Genomic DNA, 19,285 nt, shown 5'->3' with positions numbered 1-19,285 from the left:
CAGAACATGCCCGAAGTCACTGAGCGTGTGCCCTTCCCACTTATCAGACAGCGCCATACTTACCAGATTCACACAACGCAAAGCTTCCTTCCTGAGCCCTCCCGAAGGCTGCATCAACCAAGTGCAAACTGATAAAGGTACACAGTTTTTATGCTGAAAAGGATGTTAACATTATGCTGTATATCATTATTTTCCTGTTTAACACTGAATACTATAGTGGAGAATATATAAATTATAAAAACTTAAAGCTGGAAGAAACTGATTTTCTAAATCCATCACTGAAGTCCAGGACGTGAGGCACCTTGCAGAGGCGGTGATGCTAGTTGATAGAGAACCAGGACTCTGCCCCTTTGCTCCAACCACAAAGGAGCCGTTGCCATTTGCCGTGAACTGCTCTAAACTAAACACACGTGAGAACCCAGAGGCCCTGCACGTTCCCGGAGCCGCACCAACACGGTTGTCCTGCTCAGGCTCCCGGCTCCTTCGGACAGCCTGGAGGTCCTCATCGCCCAGGCTGGTTTCCTTCTGCCCACCCACCACACACCTCAGTAGAATCAACAGGAAGGATGGGGTCACTTTTCTTCAGGACCCAGAAAAGTGGCCGATTCTCTTTATATTTCGGATTCAGATATTAATGTATGGAGGTTATCATGCCAGAATCATGTAAAAAATATCTTAAAGGACCCAGAGAAAATGCTGAAGTAATTCAAAATGCTTTATGAAAAGGCGTACCTTGAGAAGTATTTAAAGGAAGTGAGAGTAATCAGTACATGGACAAATGGAGCTTTCAACAGAAAAAAACGAGGCCGAAGAGAACAAAGGGAAAGAACAGGATGAACTAAGGAGCCAACTGGGAAAAAAGGTCGGCAGAGTTATGTTAGTTACTCCTTGAGAGCACACACAAGACTTTAAATGAAAAGATTATTTTTCCTTATTATAAGAAGTACACATGGGTTGTTACAGAAAATATGCAAACTACGGAGAAGGGAAAAGGAAGCCGTCCATGGTTACTCGGTACATGATTTCCTGCTGCTTTTTCCTGTGCGTTGGGCTCCTTTGCGATTGCCATGGTTATGCTATACGCTTATTTTTTTCTTTTAAAGTTTAGCATTTTAACATATTAGTCTGTTACTACATGTTCTTATATTTTTAATGGCTGCATAATATTCCATCAAGTAGTTATATCATAGTTTAACCATTACTCAGGTTGCTTCTGATCTTTTATAAAAATGCTATAATGAGGAGCTGAAAACCTTTTGTTGGTTAATTTTTTAAAAAAAACTTATATTTGATTCTTTCCTTTGGACAGAAACCCAGGAGTAGAACTATTAGGTTAAAAGAGATGAACAGATTAAGGCTCTTACGTCAAACAGCTAGACTGCTCTCCAAAAAGGGAATTCCAGTTGTAACTGTCATTAACCTGGCGCAAGAATGCGTATTTATTACCCCTTATAGTCATCTAAAACCTGTGCTCAGGTGACTCTAGCATTCTAGCTAACACTGGTGGGCAAATGGTACCTGGTTTTAACTGACATTTTTTTTGTAACCAGTAGCATTCTTTTTATTTTCCTCTCCTCCCCACCAGCTTGTTAATCTGCTATTTTGCTCTTCTGTGGTATGTTTCTTCCAACTCAACTCCATTTCTATCCTGGAATACTTCAACATTCAAAGTAATAATACTAAAAGCAAACAAATTTATATAAGGCAACTGTTGCTGCCCTTATTTTAATATCTATTCAAATACATGGTCCTGTTATTAATCTTTCAAATATTTTCATTTAACACTGACAGAACAATAAAACAAAAATCTACTACTTATTTAGGATTAGTAAATTTTTTCCAGAGTAATACACTGAATATTCAATACCTATGATATTTCAGCCTCTAACAAGTTTGGACCTTCTTGGAGGGACCCATATTTTAAAGTTCAAGCATATAATTTCTCAGACCTTCCCTGGAATTAGCCATGTGAAAGCTAATTCCATTTATTCACTGAATTTTCACTTTTTGTAACATTTTTAATCTTTTAAAATATATGTTCCAAAATTAATATCAAACTAAAACATTATATTGTATTCTGAAAATACTTAATTTGATAGCTGAGTGTGAACAAATGTTAAAATAAATACACCAAAGCCATTCTCTGTTAACTTGGGGCAATAACACAGACTGATGTCCTTACCTTTCTCAGCTTTTCTGGGGAGAACTCTAAGCCAACAAGAAAAAGAGTAAAGAACACACCAAATTCTCCTAATGTCTCCACTTGTACAATAGACTGAAAAACAAGAGAATTTTAAAACCATGTAATTTCATATACTTGACATATGCGGTACACTTAACTGAACAATCCTGTACTAACATACTCAGCGGAACTATCCCCCAAAAAGCACAGTGTATTTTTAAAACAAGTAATTCTTTGAATTTCCTCTATATCTGAGATAATCTGGATTTCCTGATTATAGTTGTTTTTTTTTCTTTTTTTCTTAACTGGAGAAATAGCTGTTTTATTTTCTAAGAACTAGCTCATGAATTCACCTGTTCTCAAGGTCATTAATGGTGCTCTGTCATCTTCATCAGTTCCTTTCTTTAGCTTTGTTTGGGCGATACAGAGGCAGTAAACCTGAGCGTAGTGATGAATTAATTTAGAATTCACCCCCATCTGTGTTTCCCCCATCTGGGTCACCCCCATCTGTGTTTCCGTGTGACCAGCTGTGTCACCTTTTCCTGAGTACCACATCTGGTCACATTCCACAGGTCTTGACGTACAATGCTCTTGTGTTCTCTATTTCCTTTGGTCCTTTGTTTGCTATTTATTTTGTTTCGTAGTTTATTCTGTTCATTAGATTCTATATATAAGTGAAATCATATGGCACTTGTCTTTCTCTGACTGGCTTGTTTCACTTGGCTGACATGATACTCTCTCCATCCAGGTCCATCCATGCCTTTGCAGCTTTTTCAGCCACTCATCTACTCAGAACTTGGGCTGCCTCCAAATCTTGGCTATTGTAAATAATGCTGCAGTGAGTGTAGGCTGCACATAGTCTTTTAAATTCGTTTTTGAGGTTTCTTCAGATGTATTCCCAGAGGTGGAATCACTGGATTGTGAGGCAGTTTCATTTTGAATTTTTTGAGGAAACTCCATACTGCTTTCCACAGTGACTGCACCAGTCTGCATTCCCACCAGCAGTGCACTAGGGTCCCCTTTTCTCCACATCCTCACTAACACTTGTTGTTTGTTGATTTATCGGTGATAGCCATTCTGACAGGGGTGAGGTGTGATCTCTTTGTGGCATTTACTATTTATTTTTAATGTTATTACACTACTGTAGAGAATTTTTTTATACTACTGTATTTGGTATTATTTATATTATTTGCAGTTGAGGTTCCCATTGTGGCCACTAACCGTTCAATTGTCTTAAATGTTCCCTGAACGTCTGAAAATAAAACACAGGCTCCGGTGCATCTTGCTGTCCTGACCCCAGCACACTTACTTGGTTTGTCAGCTACGAACATTACGAATCCTGCCCTCTTTTTACTGCACCTTTTCTCCTTTCACTCTCAACTTTTCTTAGTTGCTTTATTTTTACTTAATCTTTATTGTACTCCTCCCATACCATCTGCAAACCTGTATCTCTTAATAGAAAGGTTTATTCCATTTACATTTATCATTATAAGAAATATTGTTCTTACTTCTTTTATTTTACGTCTTCTGGTTTTTATGCTTCCTTACTGCTTTTATTTTTTTCTTTTACTTTTCTTCCCTTTAAAAAAATCAGGCTGTAACCTATGACTCCAAAGTAACATATTTAAACCTACACTTCTCAACTCAATAAATAAAAGCCTATCAACTTCCTCCTGGAAAAAGATAAATATTCTGGTACAGTTACACTTCCTCCATTACCTCCCTCCCATTTTTGTCCTTGCGTTCTTATATTGATCATCTGTAATTACATTATTTTTTCATGTATAGCTGGTGTATTAAGAATTATAATATTTAGCCCTGCCTGGTGTGGCTCAGTTGGTTGGAGCACTGTCCTGTGAACTGAAAGAGTGAAAGTTCAATTCCCAGTCAGGACACATGCCTGGATTGCAGGTTCAGTGCATGCAAGAGGCAACTGATCAGGGTTTCTCTCCCTTTCTCCTTCCTTCCCATGTCTAAAATCAACAGGCAAGTCCTTGGGTGAAGATAAAAAAAAAACTGCAATGTTTATAGTATCTAATTGTATCTATTACCTAGCCGTTTAGCCTCAATTCTTTGCTTGTGAGCTACTTTTGCTGTTAAGAAAATAAAAGAAACTGAGAAAATACCTGTATTTGCTATTGCTTGCAAATACTCTGGACTTGGGGGGAATGGACATGAACAAAAAGAGATTTTTCAGTTACAGCGTTTAGTGTTTTCAATCATGTGAACATTACCTGCTCAAAAATTCAATTAAAACCATTCTTCCCACAGGCCACCCTGCCGAGGTGAGCCCAGCCCCCAGCCCACGAGGCACTCCCACATTGATTAGCTATTCTACCACTCAGGGAGGTTCTGGGCTTTTGGCCTGAAACAGCTGAGTCCCACTTCTCCCCTGGCTAACCTCGCCTACTGTTTAGTTTGGTGTGATGTTTTCTTCACACCCCTCCTGCTGTTTTCCAGTCCGGGGCAGTCACAGAGGGCCTCCTGACCTGGTACAGGTGTGCTAATCAGCAATAAGGAAATAAGGCTGCAAGTGGTGCGATCCACAGCTCTTTGCCTTCTATTGTATCCAACTTCAAACCCTCAGTGAGGCTTGAAAATTCTGCTGCTTCTTTCTCCATCATCCTACACTGTTCCTTCTGTGTGGGCTCATGACAATTATTCTTGGCATTCTTTTCCTGTTTTGTCTGAATTGTGTATATTTAAATGAGAAATTCTGAAGGCAAAAAAATGCTGGGAACCCTTCCTTACTGTCAAAAAGTGCTGTCAGTGTAAAATGAAACTCACCTCAATTTGTTTGGCAAACAACCTCCAACCAAAGCAGCCCCAGTGCCCCACTGTCTCTTGGGGTTCTCACAATACCCTAAATTTAGGCTCGATAATCCCTCACTACTTTATTAGTCTTTCATTGTATTAAGAATTTTTTTCAAATTTTAAAGATTTTATTTATTTATTGTCAGGTAAGGGAGGGAGAAGGAGAGGGAGAGAAACATCAATGTGTGGTTGCCTGTAGCACACCCCATACTGGGGATCTGGCCTGCAACCCAGGCATGTGCCCTGACTGGGAATCAAACTGGCAATGCTTTGGTTTGCAGGCCTGTGCTCAATCCACTGAGCTACATCAGCCAGGGCCTGATTTTTTTTAACAAACACATTTAATCCAGTATTTTTAGTTCCTTTCAGTCTCTGAATAATCTAGTCCATCAGATCACTTGGAAATAGAATCTTTAAAACTAATATAATTTAAAGACAAGATCAGGGTTATTATATCTAGTCAAGTCACCCATTCATTAATGAATAAACTGACTTTCTTATAGCTTAGAGATTTCTTATGAAACTTTAAAGGGCATCTTTTTAAAAATGGTTTATAAGTGGGAGGGTGGAAGCAAGGGAGGGAGGTGGGTTTGGAGGGGGGAGAAAATACAGACAACTGTAATTGAACAACAATAAAACAATCAAAAATAAATAAATAAAATGGTTTATAAGAAATTTTTACCTTCATTAATTCAAGTTTAAAACTTTTTTGTCTTCATGAACGTTTCTTTTGTATTCTGTTAGAGATACTAAAATAATTAAGTTTTGTTCTTACCTTAATACTGTTCAGTCCCGAAGGCCCCAGCAGTACACCACAAATAATATAACCAAACATTGTAGGCAATCCTATTGTTGTGCAGAGCCAGCCACAAGGCAAAGACAACATTCCTATGGTAACAATGTCCTAACACAAGAAAAAACCAAGAAACACAGAAATTTAAGATAATAGTTGGCAAGAAAGAGTTGGTCAATGAAAAAAGCAGGATAGGACAGCACCCTGATTTCCCTGAGTGGGAATAAAGAACACACAGTGAAATGAAGGAAGGGAATTTTTACTACTACTGGGTACCACAGAGAAGCTGAGAACACTCAGAAAGTATCTGGGAGTAGATGAAGTTAGCTCCTAAGGGTCTGCCAAATTTAGCAAACTTTGTCTATTTTGCTTAATCCCCATGACAGCAGGCTAAGAACTCTGAGCACTCGGACTGCATTTAGCTGTCTGCTCTGGGGAATCTGGAGCTGGGAACCTAGTTTAACTTCTTACCTTCTACACTGGTTTGCCCTCCACACAAAGTCAATATAAGTGCCACAGTCATGATTGATGCAGGCAAGACTCATCATGGGTGCTAAAACTGCTGGTCAGAGTTTGATAAAGGGCAGGATATTCACATAGTCTCAAAATATTTCCCCAGAAGTCATGTATTAATTACAAAGGTGAAAAAAAAAGAGAGAGTAACCTACAGTGGAGACCCCACCCATTTGGAGGGCATTAATGTGTTCATTTTGCAGAATCAGCCTCTCCCGGGGGCCATGCCAGCGGTAACTAAGGAAGGCAATTCATCTGCTGATCTTTATCTGTTGATTCCAGAATATGGGGACCAGCCCCTCACAGTCGCCCTCGAGGGTCACTCATCTCCCTCTCAGCCTGTCTGTGCTGGCGCCAACTCTAAGAGGGGGTTCCCTGAGTTTCTCCTCCTGCAAAATCCCAGTGTCAGAGAGCTCTGTTAGAGACCTGACGATTTTCTGGAACCCGCCAGCCTTCCCTAAGTGGGCTGGACCCTGTCACTCACAGTCCATTCCTCATTTCCATCCACATCCAAACAGTGACCTTGAACCACATTACCAACAACTTCAAGGTTTTAAATAATTTTCCATCCCCATACTAGAATGGTTTCCTTAGAGTCCACAGATCTGCAGCCAAGTCAGTCTGGAATGCCAGTTACCGCTGAAGGAGACCGTGCTCACGCTGCACCCAGCCCACGGCCCTCAGCCAAAGCGTCTCTGCCTCGTGAGAACATTTTATTTTAGTGAAAATAGTTTGAGATAGCTGAAGGTTTAATTCCATCGTATAACTCAAAAAGTGCTCCAAACTCTCAAAAGCAAAATTAATTTTCACTGTAAATATTAAAATGCTTTATTCTTACGGGGAAAAGACGAAAAATTAAGAGACAATGTTTTCAGTCACAGAAAGTATAGGGAAGTCTGGTAGAATCTGTTAGGAGGAAGGCTGCATAACAGCCTTCACGTTAGCTCATAACGTGAGCTAACACCACGTTCAGGAGATGCAGCTCGATCTGACTTGACAGGTACACCAGGAGCCGGGCAGGGCAGTTAGAGGGAAGGGAGCCCCGCGCGCGGTTCCGAGAGGACCGCGAGCGCACGGACTACCTTTATGAAGTGGTGATCTGCACGTGGGATGGTTGCGTCTCTGGGCTTGGTCAAAATGTACTGGTTGTTCTGCGAGTCGATCAGCATGCTGAGGCCTAAGTCATCCTCCACTTCCCGTTTTGTGAGATTTTGCTTGGAATTGGCCTCTTCTTCCTCCACCCGCAGAACGGCCTCAAAATTGACCCCTTTGACCTACAAGAATAACCAATATTACATAATTAAAACCAATCAAATGTTTTCAAGTTTTAAAGAGTAAATTCCATACAGAAGAAGACAGGAATGTTTTTAGTGTTCTGTCAAGTGTGAGGAAAGTTCAATAAATATTTGTTAGCATAAATTTAAAATTATTTTTCAATTAAAAAAGTGATTTTAAGGAAGGTGGTGTTTAAAATTTCTATTACTTCTAAATAACTAACTTACCTAATTCAGAGTGTGACACTGTGATGTATATTAATAAATATATATTTGCTCTTCACTCCCTTTTCTGGCTCACAACTCCCAAAACCCATGCAATTTCCTATGATTCTGAGCAATGGGAACATCTTTTGTTACATTTGGTCTTTTGTCCTTGGTTCCTGAACTAGAGCGACAGAGGTGGAAGAAGCATCTTATTATCAGTAGGAAGCCCTTGGCCACCTCACCGGAGTTTGTATTTGTGAGGTGGTTTTGGGCAGCCCTGAGATAACCACGGGATGGGACTGGCCCATCGGAGGGACTGTGCCTGTGACCAGAGGGCTGGCCTTTCAGCCCCACCCAAGCCTGCAGGAGGGGAAACAAGCTGGAGACTGAGTTAATCACAAACCCACATTATGAAGCTTCTATGAAAACCCTTCAGGCAGGGGGTTCACAGAGGGCACGGGAGCCCTATGGCTGTTCCTCACCTTGCCCCACGTATGACTCCCACCTGGCTCTCCCCAGCTGCGTCCCTTAACTGGCATTCTAGAAAGTAACCTGCTTTCCTGAGGTCTGTGAGCCGCTCTATCACATCATGGAGCCCAAGGAGAGAAGCTGTGGGACCCTCCAGGGTGACAACCTTGGACTTGGGACTGGTGTCTTACATGGAGGGGACAGTCCTGGACTGAGCCCTTACCTGCGGGGTCTGCGCTAGCCCCAGGCAGACCCAGAACTGCACTGAGCTGTTGGACAACTGGCCAGCATCACAGAGAACCACAGGCTGTTTGGTGGGGGAACAGCCCCTGTACCCCTGATGCCCTAGAACTACAGAAGTGTCCAGGGAGCGGCGAATGAAGGGCACAACTGTTTGACTTCCAACGGCACATACTCTTCCAAAAATTCAGAGCCCTTGAAATACTTAGGAGCTGTCCTCCATCCATCATTAGGAAATTTTAAAAACACCCCATTCCTTTCATTCAATTTTCGTTCTCCCTCCTCTCTCACCTGATCTCGCTCTAATCTGTTCTTATTACCGAACCCATTTCTGAGTCCGTTCCGAGACTCCCAATTTTCAGCACTAATCTCATTTCTTCCAAAAAGAATACTGATCACGGACCCGTGAACAGTCCGGAATCCTGCTTCAGGTATGAAGGTCATCTCCCAGAAGGAGGGTATGGCTCCTGTCCGATCAGCACGGAAACCCAGCTGTCCGCGGACCAAGCCTCTTGAAACCAGAGTCCCAGCCCTCCCGAGGGCATAGCTGGGAGAGAAAGATGACCCACTAAAGGGGACTGACAAACCATGAGGAGAAAACACGGGATGACGAGTATACTTCTGGGAGAGCGAGTCAAATTATTTTTATGGCACAGAGGTGTTTAGTTTTGTCTTTGTTTTGAAACTACACTAAAATACATATGTAAACAATTTCAACAACACATGCTTTCAATAAGTAGCTCCACAGGTAAAGATGAACTTGTCCTGGAAGGCTACTTACTGATTTATTGTCATCAAAAGCATGCTCTTCTATTTCCTCCTCTAAACGATCGGCTGCCTTTCTGACATCTTCAAGAATTTCATCAAGCATGGATAAACTTTTGTTTTGATGTTGCATATTTTTCAGGGCTTCAACTTGATGTTTTTCTGCTGCCAGAAGTTCCACATATTCTGTCTCTTCCTATTCATGTAAAAGAAATAAAGAGTGGAGTTTATTAAAAAATAAACCAGAATATCACTTCCATTTAGGTACCGGGCCCAACCACACCAACCAGTACACTCTCTGTCCAATACCCCTGCTCCTAAATGAATAATTCTAGCTCTAGTCAATTAGGAAGAGTCAAGGACCACCATCAAGTATTTAGTCCACTGTCGACTGGATCATTGGTATGTGGCGTAGGGGTATATTTATACCCAAAGTGCCATACTTTGGTAGGAAAGTTTAGTAAGTCTCTAGCCTCTACTTTTTAAGCTATGTAAAATACCATAACCTTTCTATGAAGACAAGTTTTATTTTATATATTTAAAGTGCCTGGCACTCTAAATGATGGCTTTAAAAGTTAAATAAATAATATCACACCTGATATGGTAATAGTTTATTCTCATTTTAAAAGTACACTTCATCAAAATCCTTAATTCAAATGCGTCCATGTACTTGTTTAAAACCAATTTTAATACTTTTGTTTTCAGTAAGGACATTGAAGCAAGTCAACATTCACACAGAAAGTAATTCTTGTTACAAACTCAAAATGTTGATTGCAGTTACAAATATATTTATTTCTACATCGGTTTATTGGGATAACTTCAGTAACTATTTTAATAACCCAGGTATTTTACAATACAGAAAAGCATTAGAGAATGACTTCTAGAAGTGATAAAATGTAACTACACTAAGATATTATGCAAAAGGAAAGGCTGCACCTACGCATTAGAGGTTCTCCCTGTGGGTCTGAGGACTGTGAACGGACGCCGCTAACGGACCCCACCTGCTGACGCACCCGCACACCTGCCCGTCCTCTCCCCCTACTTTCGAGCCCCAGGTGTGAGATGACCAACCTTTATGGCAGCCTCTCTCAGGGCCTCCAGGCGCTGCCTGCTGCTCTCTTTCATGTTCACCACATCTTTGTAATCCCCCTGCAGGGCTCTTTGGAGTCCATAGATGGCCTGGAAGACTGAATTTTCACTCTCATTCAGCTCCTTTTGGAAAATTTCGAATGTGTGCACCTGAAACAGCTTCTCCTCATCCGACAGGCCAACGTCTTTTTCCACTGCTCTGATTGCATTTTTCAGTTTGTTAAGAACCACAGCCTTTTGGCGAAGAAGGCCGGAGAGCCTTCTGCACCCATCTAGGACCCACTGCTTCCTGTGTGAGACAGTCGCCCCTTTGCCGCGGTGCAACTTGATGGCATGTTTCGCTACCTCTTCGTGTTCTGCGCCATTCACTAGCAAATGAAGCAATGAGAGCAACAACCAGAAGTAATTTTTTTGCAGTACCTTCATGATCCACTTTTAGAGGACAGGGCAAGGCAGTCCAAAAATTTCTGCTAAGCTGAGCTTGCATTTTAGATAAACATTTTCAGCTGGAAAAAAAGGTTCATTGTCACATATAGTTGAATGATGATTCATTATGATTGAAATCATTACGATTTAAATAGTTACACCCAGAAAACTATTGCTGTTCTGAAGAAAATGGTATTTTTCTATATTAATATTAATACCCGAACTATTTATTGCACCTACTTATTGCACCTATTTATTGCGCCAAGACTGGCAGTCAATCAAATACTGAATGTTAAAGTATGTGCCTGGTAAGACGTGAGACTAAAGGCTATATTTGAACTTAAAGGAAATATTTTTCAAGAAAAACTTAGCCTCACGCATCTACTATATCTATGAAGTACAAAAGACAAAATCAATTCTATTAAGAGGATCCATGTATCAAAGGCCAGAAAATTCACAGATCAGTGAAACATGCTCCAAATCATTCCATAAATGGTTTTTGAGGTACTAACAGCTAATTTGTCATACTGTTTGCTTTCCAAAATCATCTGGAATTTCACTAAATTTCCAGAGTCGGTCTATAGTTAAGGGCCCATAAGGTAGCAAAGACAGAAAACAATCTCCACATATGATCACATCTGGATCCTAGGGCTTTAAAATCTTTCAGACATTTTCAGCCATGCAATCTCAGGCTCCGTCTCTTTCCCTCTCTAGGAAGGCCTCAAGCAGCACGCATGAACTTATCCGGGCAACTGAAGCCCAGACACGGCCGTGGACGTGACGGGCTGAAGGCCTTGGGATGGGCAGCAGAAGGACTGTCACTGTGGTGACCAGACTCCAGACTGTTACAGGCAGAGGGCAGGGCTATGTCGCCCAGAGGAGAGCGTTACCACGGAGCGGAGCGGGAGGCAGCTGTGGCAGCAACGTCACTGAGAAAGAATGACCTGAGAGGCAGGAAAATGGACTACAGAAGAAAAGTCACAAATGTGAGAGAGGCCAGTAAGATACGCTCTAAAAAACATGCACCGAACCTGGCGGCTAGGAGCTCGCTGGGCACAAGCAGGTAGGCCAAAAAAGAAAACATGATTTTCCACAGCACTTCTAGTTTATAGGAAACAAAACATTCAATACATCATCTAATCATTCTTAATGGCAGCATGCAGTGGATGATCATGTCAAGAATTCTTACTCAACTATCAAATATAGCAATATTTCCCCTACCTGGGGATCTGGTTACTAAAATATTTATTTATAATTTAATTTCACTGATAATCCCAATTCTAATCAATTTAATCTGATTTCCCAAACAAAGCAGATTACATGCAGCAAAAATAAAAGTGTGGCATTTCTAGAGAGAGAATTCTGACCAAACCAAGAAATGACAGCCAAGTGAGAGAGAAGACAAAACAGAGCCCAGGAAAAAGAAATACAAGAAGTCAGCCAAGACTGGCAGCCTGGGCCGAGCTGTGCCATGCACCCCAGCAGATCCTAAAATTACTACTTTGGAGGCCAGAAGAGCCACCAATGTTGAGAATGACAATCAAAGGTCACCAAGAAAAGACTGTGCTCCGGTTAAAAGGCCAGGAAACTGTTCAATTTCAATACATTTTTAGATACTTTGGCTCCTAAAGTTACAAGAATTCACTTACCTAGCACAGCTCTATTCTTAATAAGGTAGGATAAATGAGAACTTGTTGCTTTAGTTTTAATACAACTTTAAGTAAATGTTCCCACCTTAAAAATAAATAATTGGTTAACCAATCACAGTAATACCTAGCAATGTAGTTCTGTTATTTTAATGACTCATTTAATTGCTAAGCTTCTATTATTCCAAAAGAGAGGAAGAACTGAATTGCTACTTCAGAAGCTCACACTCTCGGTACATTTCAGAACCAAGACAGAAATTGCAGATGCTTCGTCAATGCCTCCCATTTCCCCCACCAAAGTGATTATTTTATGGATTTCGAACTTCAGAAAAATAACCTACTGCACAGTCTGTATGTCAACAATGCCTCTTTGTTCATTTCTGGTTCCTTCCTCCAACAAGTCCCTGAAAGTAAGTAGCTGTGCCTCTAAACTATAATACTCAAGGGAGCTATTAATTTTTACAAGAAACCTTTGAGAACTATAGTTGTAGTCAAACCATTATCTCCATTAAAATAAGCTTACATCATCAACATAAACTGAACTTATTCATAGACCCTTAAAATACTAACCACTCTTTTTTTATAAACTCATTTCATTTTTCCTTCACACTTGGCTACCAAATCCTATGGACTACTAAATTGTAACATGCCTTGTCTTGAGTAAATAGTAGACATCTTTAGTTTCCATGTTATTTTGTTGTTATTACTATATATTGTTTATATTGTTATTGAAAAACACTTTGGATGTGTTGTGTTTTTATAGTGAATTCTTAAAGCTTCTCTGTCTTGAACTACTGATACATACAAACCGGAGTCGGTCTCCAGGTGAGTGAGGGGAGCCTGTCACACACACCACGATTCCATTCACACAGCGTTCGTGGAACGACACACCGCAGAGCTGGGGAACAGACTGCAGCTGTCAAGGAAGGCTGAGGAGGTGGCTGTGACTACAAGGTGGTAGGAGGGACCCTGTGGGGCAGAAATGTTCTGTGTCTTGACTGGTGTGGTCACACAAATCTACACGTGCAATAGTAACTTTACAGATTGTGACATACACACACACAAATGCAGGAAACTCTGGTGCAATCTGAATACGGTGGGTGGACTGTAGCGATGTAATTTCCTGCTCTGCTGTGTAAGGGGCATCCTTCCCCAGGGTACCACTGGGGAAGACTGGGCGAAGGGTCTAGTGGGGGGACCCAACCTGCACCCCAGGCTGGCTGTGAATGCGGCCCAACAAAAAAATCGTAAATTTACTTAAAACATCATGAGAGTGCTTTTGTGATTACGTGTTGCAGTGTATTTAATGTGTGGCCCAAGACAACTCTTCTTGTAGTGCGGTCCGGAGACGCTAAAAGGCTGGACACCACTGGTACAGGATTTCTCTGCCTTATTTCTTACAACTGAATGTGAATCTATAATCATCTCAAAATAAACTTTTAAATACTCTATGGAAAGGTTTACTGTTTCCCACTAACCTAGCACAGCTCTATTCTCATCTTTATTACGTGCAATGATCACAATCTACATTGCAGAGCGGTGACTTATTTTTATCCAAAAAACTAGAAACTGTCCTACAACAGAGCCAAAGGTTCTCAGGCTGGTTCAGCTACAGTGAAACCCAAAGTTACTTTTCACTTCAAGCAACAGCAAAATCAATGCTTTAAGCACAACCGCTCCCCCAGAGTTTCTACTTGAAAAATTTTCTTTTTCAACATGAATTAAAATATATCTCTTCGACTTACCAAATTTCAAATGGGTTTTTATAAATTCAGAGTAGGAATCTCAAAACTTATTTTGAAACTGATGAGATTATTTGATTAAGAAGAAAAATATTTATAATAAAATGTCTCAATAGATTTAGAAATAAGAGGGCAAATGGGATCACCATTAAGCCTATTCAAAAAAATCTTCTACTACTTTTAATTCACTGTCATTTTACAAATAATCACATCACTCTTATTATTCTACAGAGAATTTTTAGCCATTCAGAAATGTCACATTATCATTTAGTGGATGAGAAGCTCAAAAGCAGGGAGGGCACAATGCTGTACTCTGAGAGCCGGCTTTTTCAGGCCAAGTCACTGGCGTTGAAGACTTCTCCCGCACGCCTCTAACTAACTGGGAGCCCCACCCTGACTGCAGGGGCCGTGACTACCTCCTCAGGCGTCTGCTGCCAGGCCGCACAGAGCCCAGGGCACGAGGGTTAAGGAGTCACTTCAGTAAAAGGGAAGTTCGGTGGAGAACTGAAGCAGCTACTCTTTTTTTCAATTATTTATAATGGACTCAAACCTGAAAACCTTGCAGCTCTGCCGCCCAGCCTCCTGCTCCCATGCAGCCACAGGACCCCCCCTTCACCTCTTCCTCAGGACCGTCCAGACCCACGGCCTCATGGTTACCAGACCAAACCGCTGAGGAAGAATCTACAGCAGTTTATTCGCTGCACCAGCGCAGCAGCCACCGTGTGCCTGGCTGAGGCCGCCTGGGCTGGGCGCTGACTTTGTCAGTAAAGCTGGGGAAGCCGCCCAAGTCACCAGGCACACAGCTGGGTGGGTTTACAAACCTTCAGCCAAGGTGCTTTCTAACTTAGGTGCCAAGGTCTTGTTGCTGTAGCCAATCAAATAAACAGGGTCCCACAGAGCACCTAACACCTTCGCCTGCCAGACAACTCAAGCCAGATGCCTGCCCCATTCACCCGGCTGAACCTGGACCCCAGGTGTGGGGGCGCTGACCTGGAGCTTGCGCTGTGTGCAGGAAATCCGGGCAAGCTGTGTGGGTGTGGCAAGAACAGGGAAGTCCAGTACCAGTTATTTAGCTTCCTCTGAGAAATGAAAATATAAGGATTATTTCTATTGAATGGTTGAAAATTAGAATTTCTTTGTGATACCCAGATTCAACAAAAAACAATAATTTAACAGGCAACAAAAGGAGGAGCTAATGGAATGGTCTAGTGAGGAAATCCCCCAACAGAAATAATCTACCTCAGTCTAATCTGTGGAGGATTTATCTTAACAAGCATATTTTAAGTTTTCACAAAATTTAATGATGTAGAGTATATTAATTAAAAACTAAAGCACTTACTATCCTATAAATACAATTTATGCTTATTCATATCTAATTAGCAAAAGAATTGGAGAATGCAAGAAAGGAAGACAGGAGGAAAGAAAATTCTTATAGACATTAAAGATGTTTAAGATGTTTCATTGTTAATTGAATTCTACAAAAAACAAATATTTCATTGAGGAATCCAATCACTGAGACACTACTTTTTAAAAAGTTAACATTACAAGAGAAATGTGGAACCACTAAGATACTCTGATCCATATTTATACATCAGAAAAATGTATAAATATGAAAATGCTGAGCTACCTTATACCTAGATCATTATACGATCTAATAATATGTGAACGTCAGAGCTGGTGATCCAAAGGGGTGTTTAAAACAGCCATTACCAAAACTTTATATGGAGCCATAAACGAGCCCGAATAGCAGCTGCTATTTTGAGGAAGAAGAACAAAGTAGGAGGAATCACAATACCTGATATCAAATTGTATTACAAGGCCACTGTAATCAAAACAGCCTGGTACTGGCATAAAAACAGGCACATAGATCAATGGAGCAGAACAGAGAGCCCAGAAATCAACCCAACTCTCTACAGTCAATTAATATTTGACAAAGGGGGCAGTAACATAAAATGGAGTAAAGATAGCCTCTTCAACAAATGGTGTTGGGAGAACTGGACAGCTACATGCAAAAAAATGAAACTTGAGCACCGACTTACACCATACACCAAAATAAATTCAAGGTGGATAAAAGACTTAAATATAAGCTGTGAAACCATTAAAGTGCTAGAGGAGAACATTGGCAGGAAAATCTCAGATATTTCACGCAGCAACATTTTTACTGATATGTCCCCTAGAGCAAGGAATACAAAGGAAAGAATAAACAAATGGGATCTCATCAAAATAAAAAGCTTCTGCATGGCTAAAGAAAACAGTATTAAATTAGCAAGACAACCAACTGTATGGGAAAACATATTTGCCAACGATACCACAGACAAAGGTTTAATCTCCAAAATATACAAAGAACTTACACGACTCCACTCTAAGAAGACACCCAACCCAATTAAAAAATGGGCAAAGGACTTGAACAGACACTTCACCAAGGAGGACATACAGAGGATCCAGAGACACATGAAAAGATGTTCAATATCACTAGCCATCAGAGAGATGCAAATTAAAACCACAACGAGATACCACTTTACGCCGGTCAGGATGGCTATCATAAACAAAGCAACAAACAACAAATGTTGGAGAGGTTGTGGGGAAAAGGGGACCCTAGTGCACTGTTGGTGGGATTGCAGACTGGTACAACCATTATGGAAAATAGTATGGAATTTTCTCAGAAAAATAAAAATCGACCTGCCTTTTGACCCAGCAATTCCACTGCTAGGATTATACCCCAAGAATCCTAAAACATCAATTTCAAAGAACCTATGCACCACAATGTTCATAGCAGCACAATTTACAATAGCCAAGAGCTGGAAGCAACCTAGGTGCCCGTCAGTAAATGAATGGATCAAAAAATTGTGGTACATATACACAATGGAATTCTATGCAGCAGAGAGAAAGAAGGAGCTCCTACCCTTTGCAACAACATGGATGAAACTGGAAAGCATTATGCTGAGTGAAATAGGCCAGGTGTTGAAAGACAAATACCATATGATCTCACCTTTAACAGGAAGCTAAACAACAAAACAAACAAGTAAGCAGAATAAAAACAAAGACACTGAAATAGAGAACAAGGGGACAGTGACCAGAGGGGAGAGGGAATGGAAATTAAGGGGGAAAAGGGGGAGGGATTTGGAGGAACAAGTATGAAGGCCACAAGGACAAGAACTAAGTGGGGTGGAAATGGGAGGGAGGTGGGGAGTACAGGGCGGGGGGGGGGCTGGGATGGGAGAAATAAACAGAAAACTGTATTTGAAAAATAAGTAAATAAAAAATTTAAAAAATAGTAATAAAATAATAATACAATTTAAAAAAACAGCCATTACATTTATTCAGGTGGTATTTGGTAAGACTCCAAAAGAACTAAGACACAGGGCCTACGAAAAAGGTTGGAGGTCAGTGACCTGCATTTGTTCTTTCTTTAAAGCAGGAAAGCAGACGAAGGGGAATAAGAAAGGAACTGCAACGAAGAGTCCTTTTGGGGAAGGAGTAAGGGATCCACACTGGCACCTCCCGGTGTATGGTGCGTGAAGATGAGATGGGTCTCCCTGTCTTTTCTGGGAGATGGCCAAAAACAGGCAGTCCGCAGAAGGCGACAGGTCTTCTGTGGGACCCTGTTTATTTGGTTATAGTAACAAGACCTTGATACCTAACTTAGAATGCATCCTGGCTGAAGGTCTGTAAACCCACCCAGCTGTTTAAGTGCCGACTCCAGCGGTTTCCCCAGCTTTATCAATAAAGACTGTACTTCGCAACCCTGCCCCATCACACTCTCCTAAACAATCCTGGGGTCCACTGCCAGGTCCATCTGTCTGTACGAGAAGTTGCGAGAAAGCCTGAACCATCATCCTCACATACTGCAGGGCGAGAAGCGCAGAAGCACAGATGAAGGGCAGAGCTCTAGGAGCCGAAAGGCCCGTGTTTGAGAGGAGAAAAAGAGAGACCTCCTGGAAGAGTACACCCCGCCCAGAAGGAAGCCCCGGGAAGGGAAGACTCCAGGGAGGGAGCCCCAAGGGTCCGAACGGGCAGGACCAGAGGCTCCGCGCCTCTATCCCGAACCCCGCACAGCGCTCACCGGAATATTCCGGACACCGTGCGTCCTGGGTCCGGCTCTCCAGCACCGGAAGGCCAAGGGCGGACAGGTAAGCGGCTGTCCCGCATCCCTTCGCAGGCGACGGGATCGCCCTTGGGGCAGAAACAGGGAGTGGGCGAGGTACGGTGACAACCGGAGCCACCCGACCCCCTCTCCCAAATGCCGTCTAGGCAGACGCAGCCAAGTAGCGGCCCCCTTAAGAGGGTGGGCAAGGGTTACGTCGTTCCTGGGTGGCGCGGTGCTCGTTGGGATTTGTAGGAGAAAGCTGGAACTCTGGTGCCAAGGGCCTGGGTAGCACTGTGAAAATCGCAGTCGGGGGCGGGGGCGGGGAGGGGCGCTGGTGCGTTGGCCGTGAAGAGGGGCGGGGCCTGGGTCAGGACGCTCCCGGGGGGAATCGGGGCACGCCGGGAGTTGCAGTTCTGTAGACAGGACCTGTCCCCGCCTCCCCTGAGCGTCTCCCTAGCGCCCCTCCCCTGGGCCCCTCCCAGGGCGAGTGTCCCAGGAGCAAGGACTAGGACCCAGTGGCTGGAGCAGAACGGGAGGTGGCCGGGACTCCTGCGCAGACGGCTGGGCCAGTGAGAAGCACGGAGCAACGGGGAGAATGGTAGGTGGCCGGTGGTTTCGCCTTCCACCCTACCCCTCGGGCCAGGGCCGGAGCCGGGTAGCGCGGGGCGCGAAGGTCACCGGAGCGCTGGGGTCGCGGCCCGCCGTTATTCGCTGTGGGCACTGCTGTAGGTGGAGAGGCACGCAGGTGGGAACCTAGATGGCCCTGGGTGAGACCTGCGCGGTGACCCAAGTGCAGCGCTAAGGTTTGACGGGATGGAGGCATAGGGCAAGCAAGCGTGGAGACTGACCAGTTCTCCACCAAAACAAGAGCAGCAGGGTGAACTAGAAGGGAGGGACGTTTGGAGCCTACGCAGCATCCTGTCAGAGGTGAAATTGACAAGATAGTGTCTTTGAGAATTGCCAGTAATTCAGTGTGTCTGGAACGTGGAGTTCAGAGTCCACTATGGCAGGACTACACAAGCAGGGCCTTGTATTGGAT

The 19,285-nt window shown here is 42.6% G+C and overlaps 2 protein-coding genes across 8 annotated transcripts in view; one reads left to right on the top strand and one right to left on the bottom strand.

The window, feature by feature from the left end:
- TMCO3 (transmembrane and coiled-coil domains 3) overlaps positions 1 to 18,539 on the bottom strand; it is a 51,909-nt gene extending 33,370 nt beyond the window's left edge. The window contains exons 1-7 of one of the 2 annotated variants that reach the window (XM_053659955.1): positions 18,223 to 18,539; positions 15,150 to 15,238; positions 10,328 to 10,851; positions 9,273 to 9,452; positions 7,385 to 7,576; positions 5,772 to 5,900; positions 2,183 to 2,275 (exon numbers count right to left, since the gene is read on the bottom strand). In XM_053659955.1, coding sequence (XP_053515930.1) covers positions 2,183 to 2,275; positions 5,772 to 5,900; positions 7,385 to 7,576; positions 9,273 to 9,452; positions 10,328 to 10,771 — 1,038 coding nt within the window. In that variant the 5' untranslated portion in view covers positions 10,772 to 10,851; positions 15,150 to 15,238; positions 18,223 to 18,539. The remainder of the gene's footprint in view (positions 1 to 2,182; positions 2,276 to 5,771; positions 5,901 to 7,384; positions 7,577 to 9,272; positions 9,453 to 10,327; positions 10,852 to 15,149; positions 15,239 to 18,222) is intronic. The other variant, XM_053659954.1, reaches the window with a different exon arrangement.
- Positions 18,540 to 18,652: 113 nt separating this feature from the next.
- The window catches only part of DCUN1D2 (defective in cullin neddylation 1 domain containing 2), a 39,312-nt gene continuing 38,679 nt past the window's right edge, over positions 18,653 to 19,285 (top strand). For 2 of the 6 annotated variants that reach the window (XM_053659977.1, XM_053659978.1), the window contains exon 1: positions 18,659 to 18,844. Coding sequence is in view for 4 of the 6 variants with exons in the window: in XM_053659975.1 (XP_053515950.1) it covers positions 18,842 to 18,844 (3 nt within the window). In the remaining 2 variants the exon portion in view is untranslated. Of the gene's footprint in view, positions 18,845 to 19,285 lie in introns of all 6 variants that reach the window. The other 4 variants (XM_053659975.1, XM_053659974.1, XM_053659973.1 and 1 more) reach the window with 4 other exon arrangements.

The sequence above is a fragment of the Artibeus jamaicensis genome, unplaced genomic scaffold (genome assembly GCF_021234435.1).
Source record: "Artibeus jamaicensis isolate MK-2021 breed Jamaican fruit bat unplaced genomic scaffold, CSHL_Jam_final scaffold_833, whole genome shotgun sequence".
NCBI classification, from domain to species: domain Eukaryota; kingdom Metazoa; phylum Chordata; class Mammalia; order Chiroptera; family Phyllostomidae; genus Artibeus; species Artibeus jamaicensis.
The sequence above is the reverse complement of the archived record's forward strand: the minus strand, read 5'-3'. Positions and strand labels throughout refer to the sequence as shown.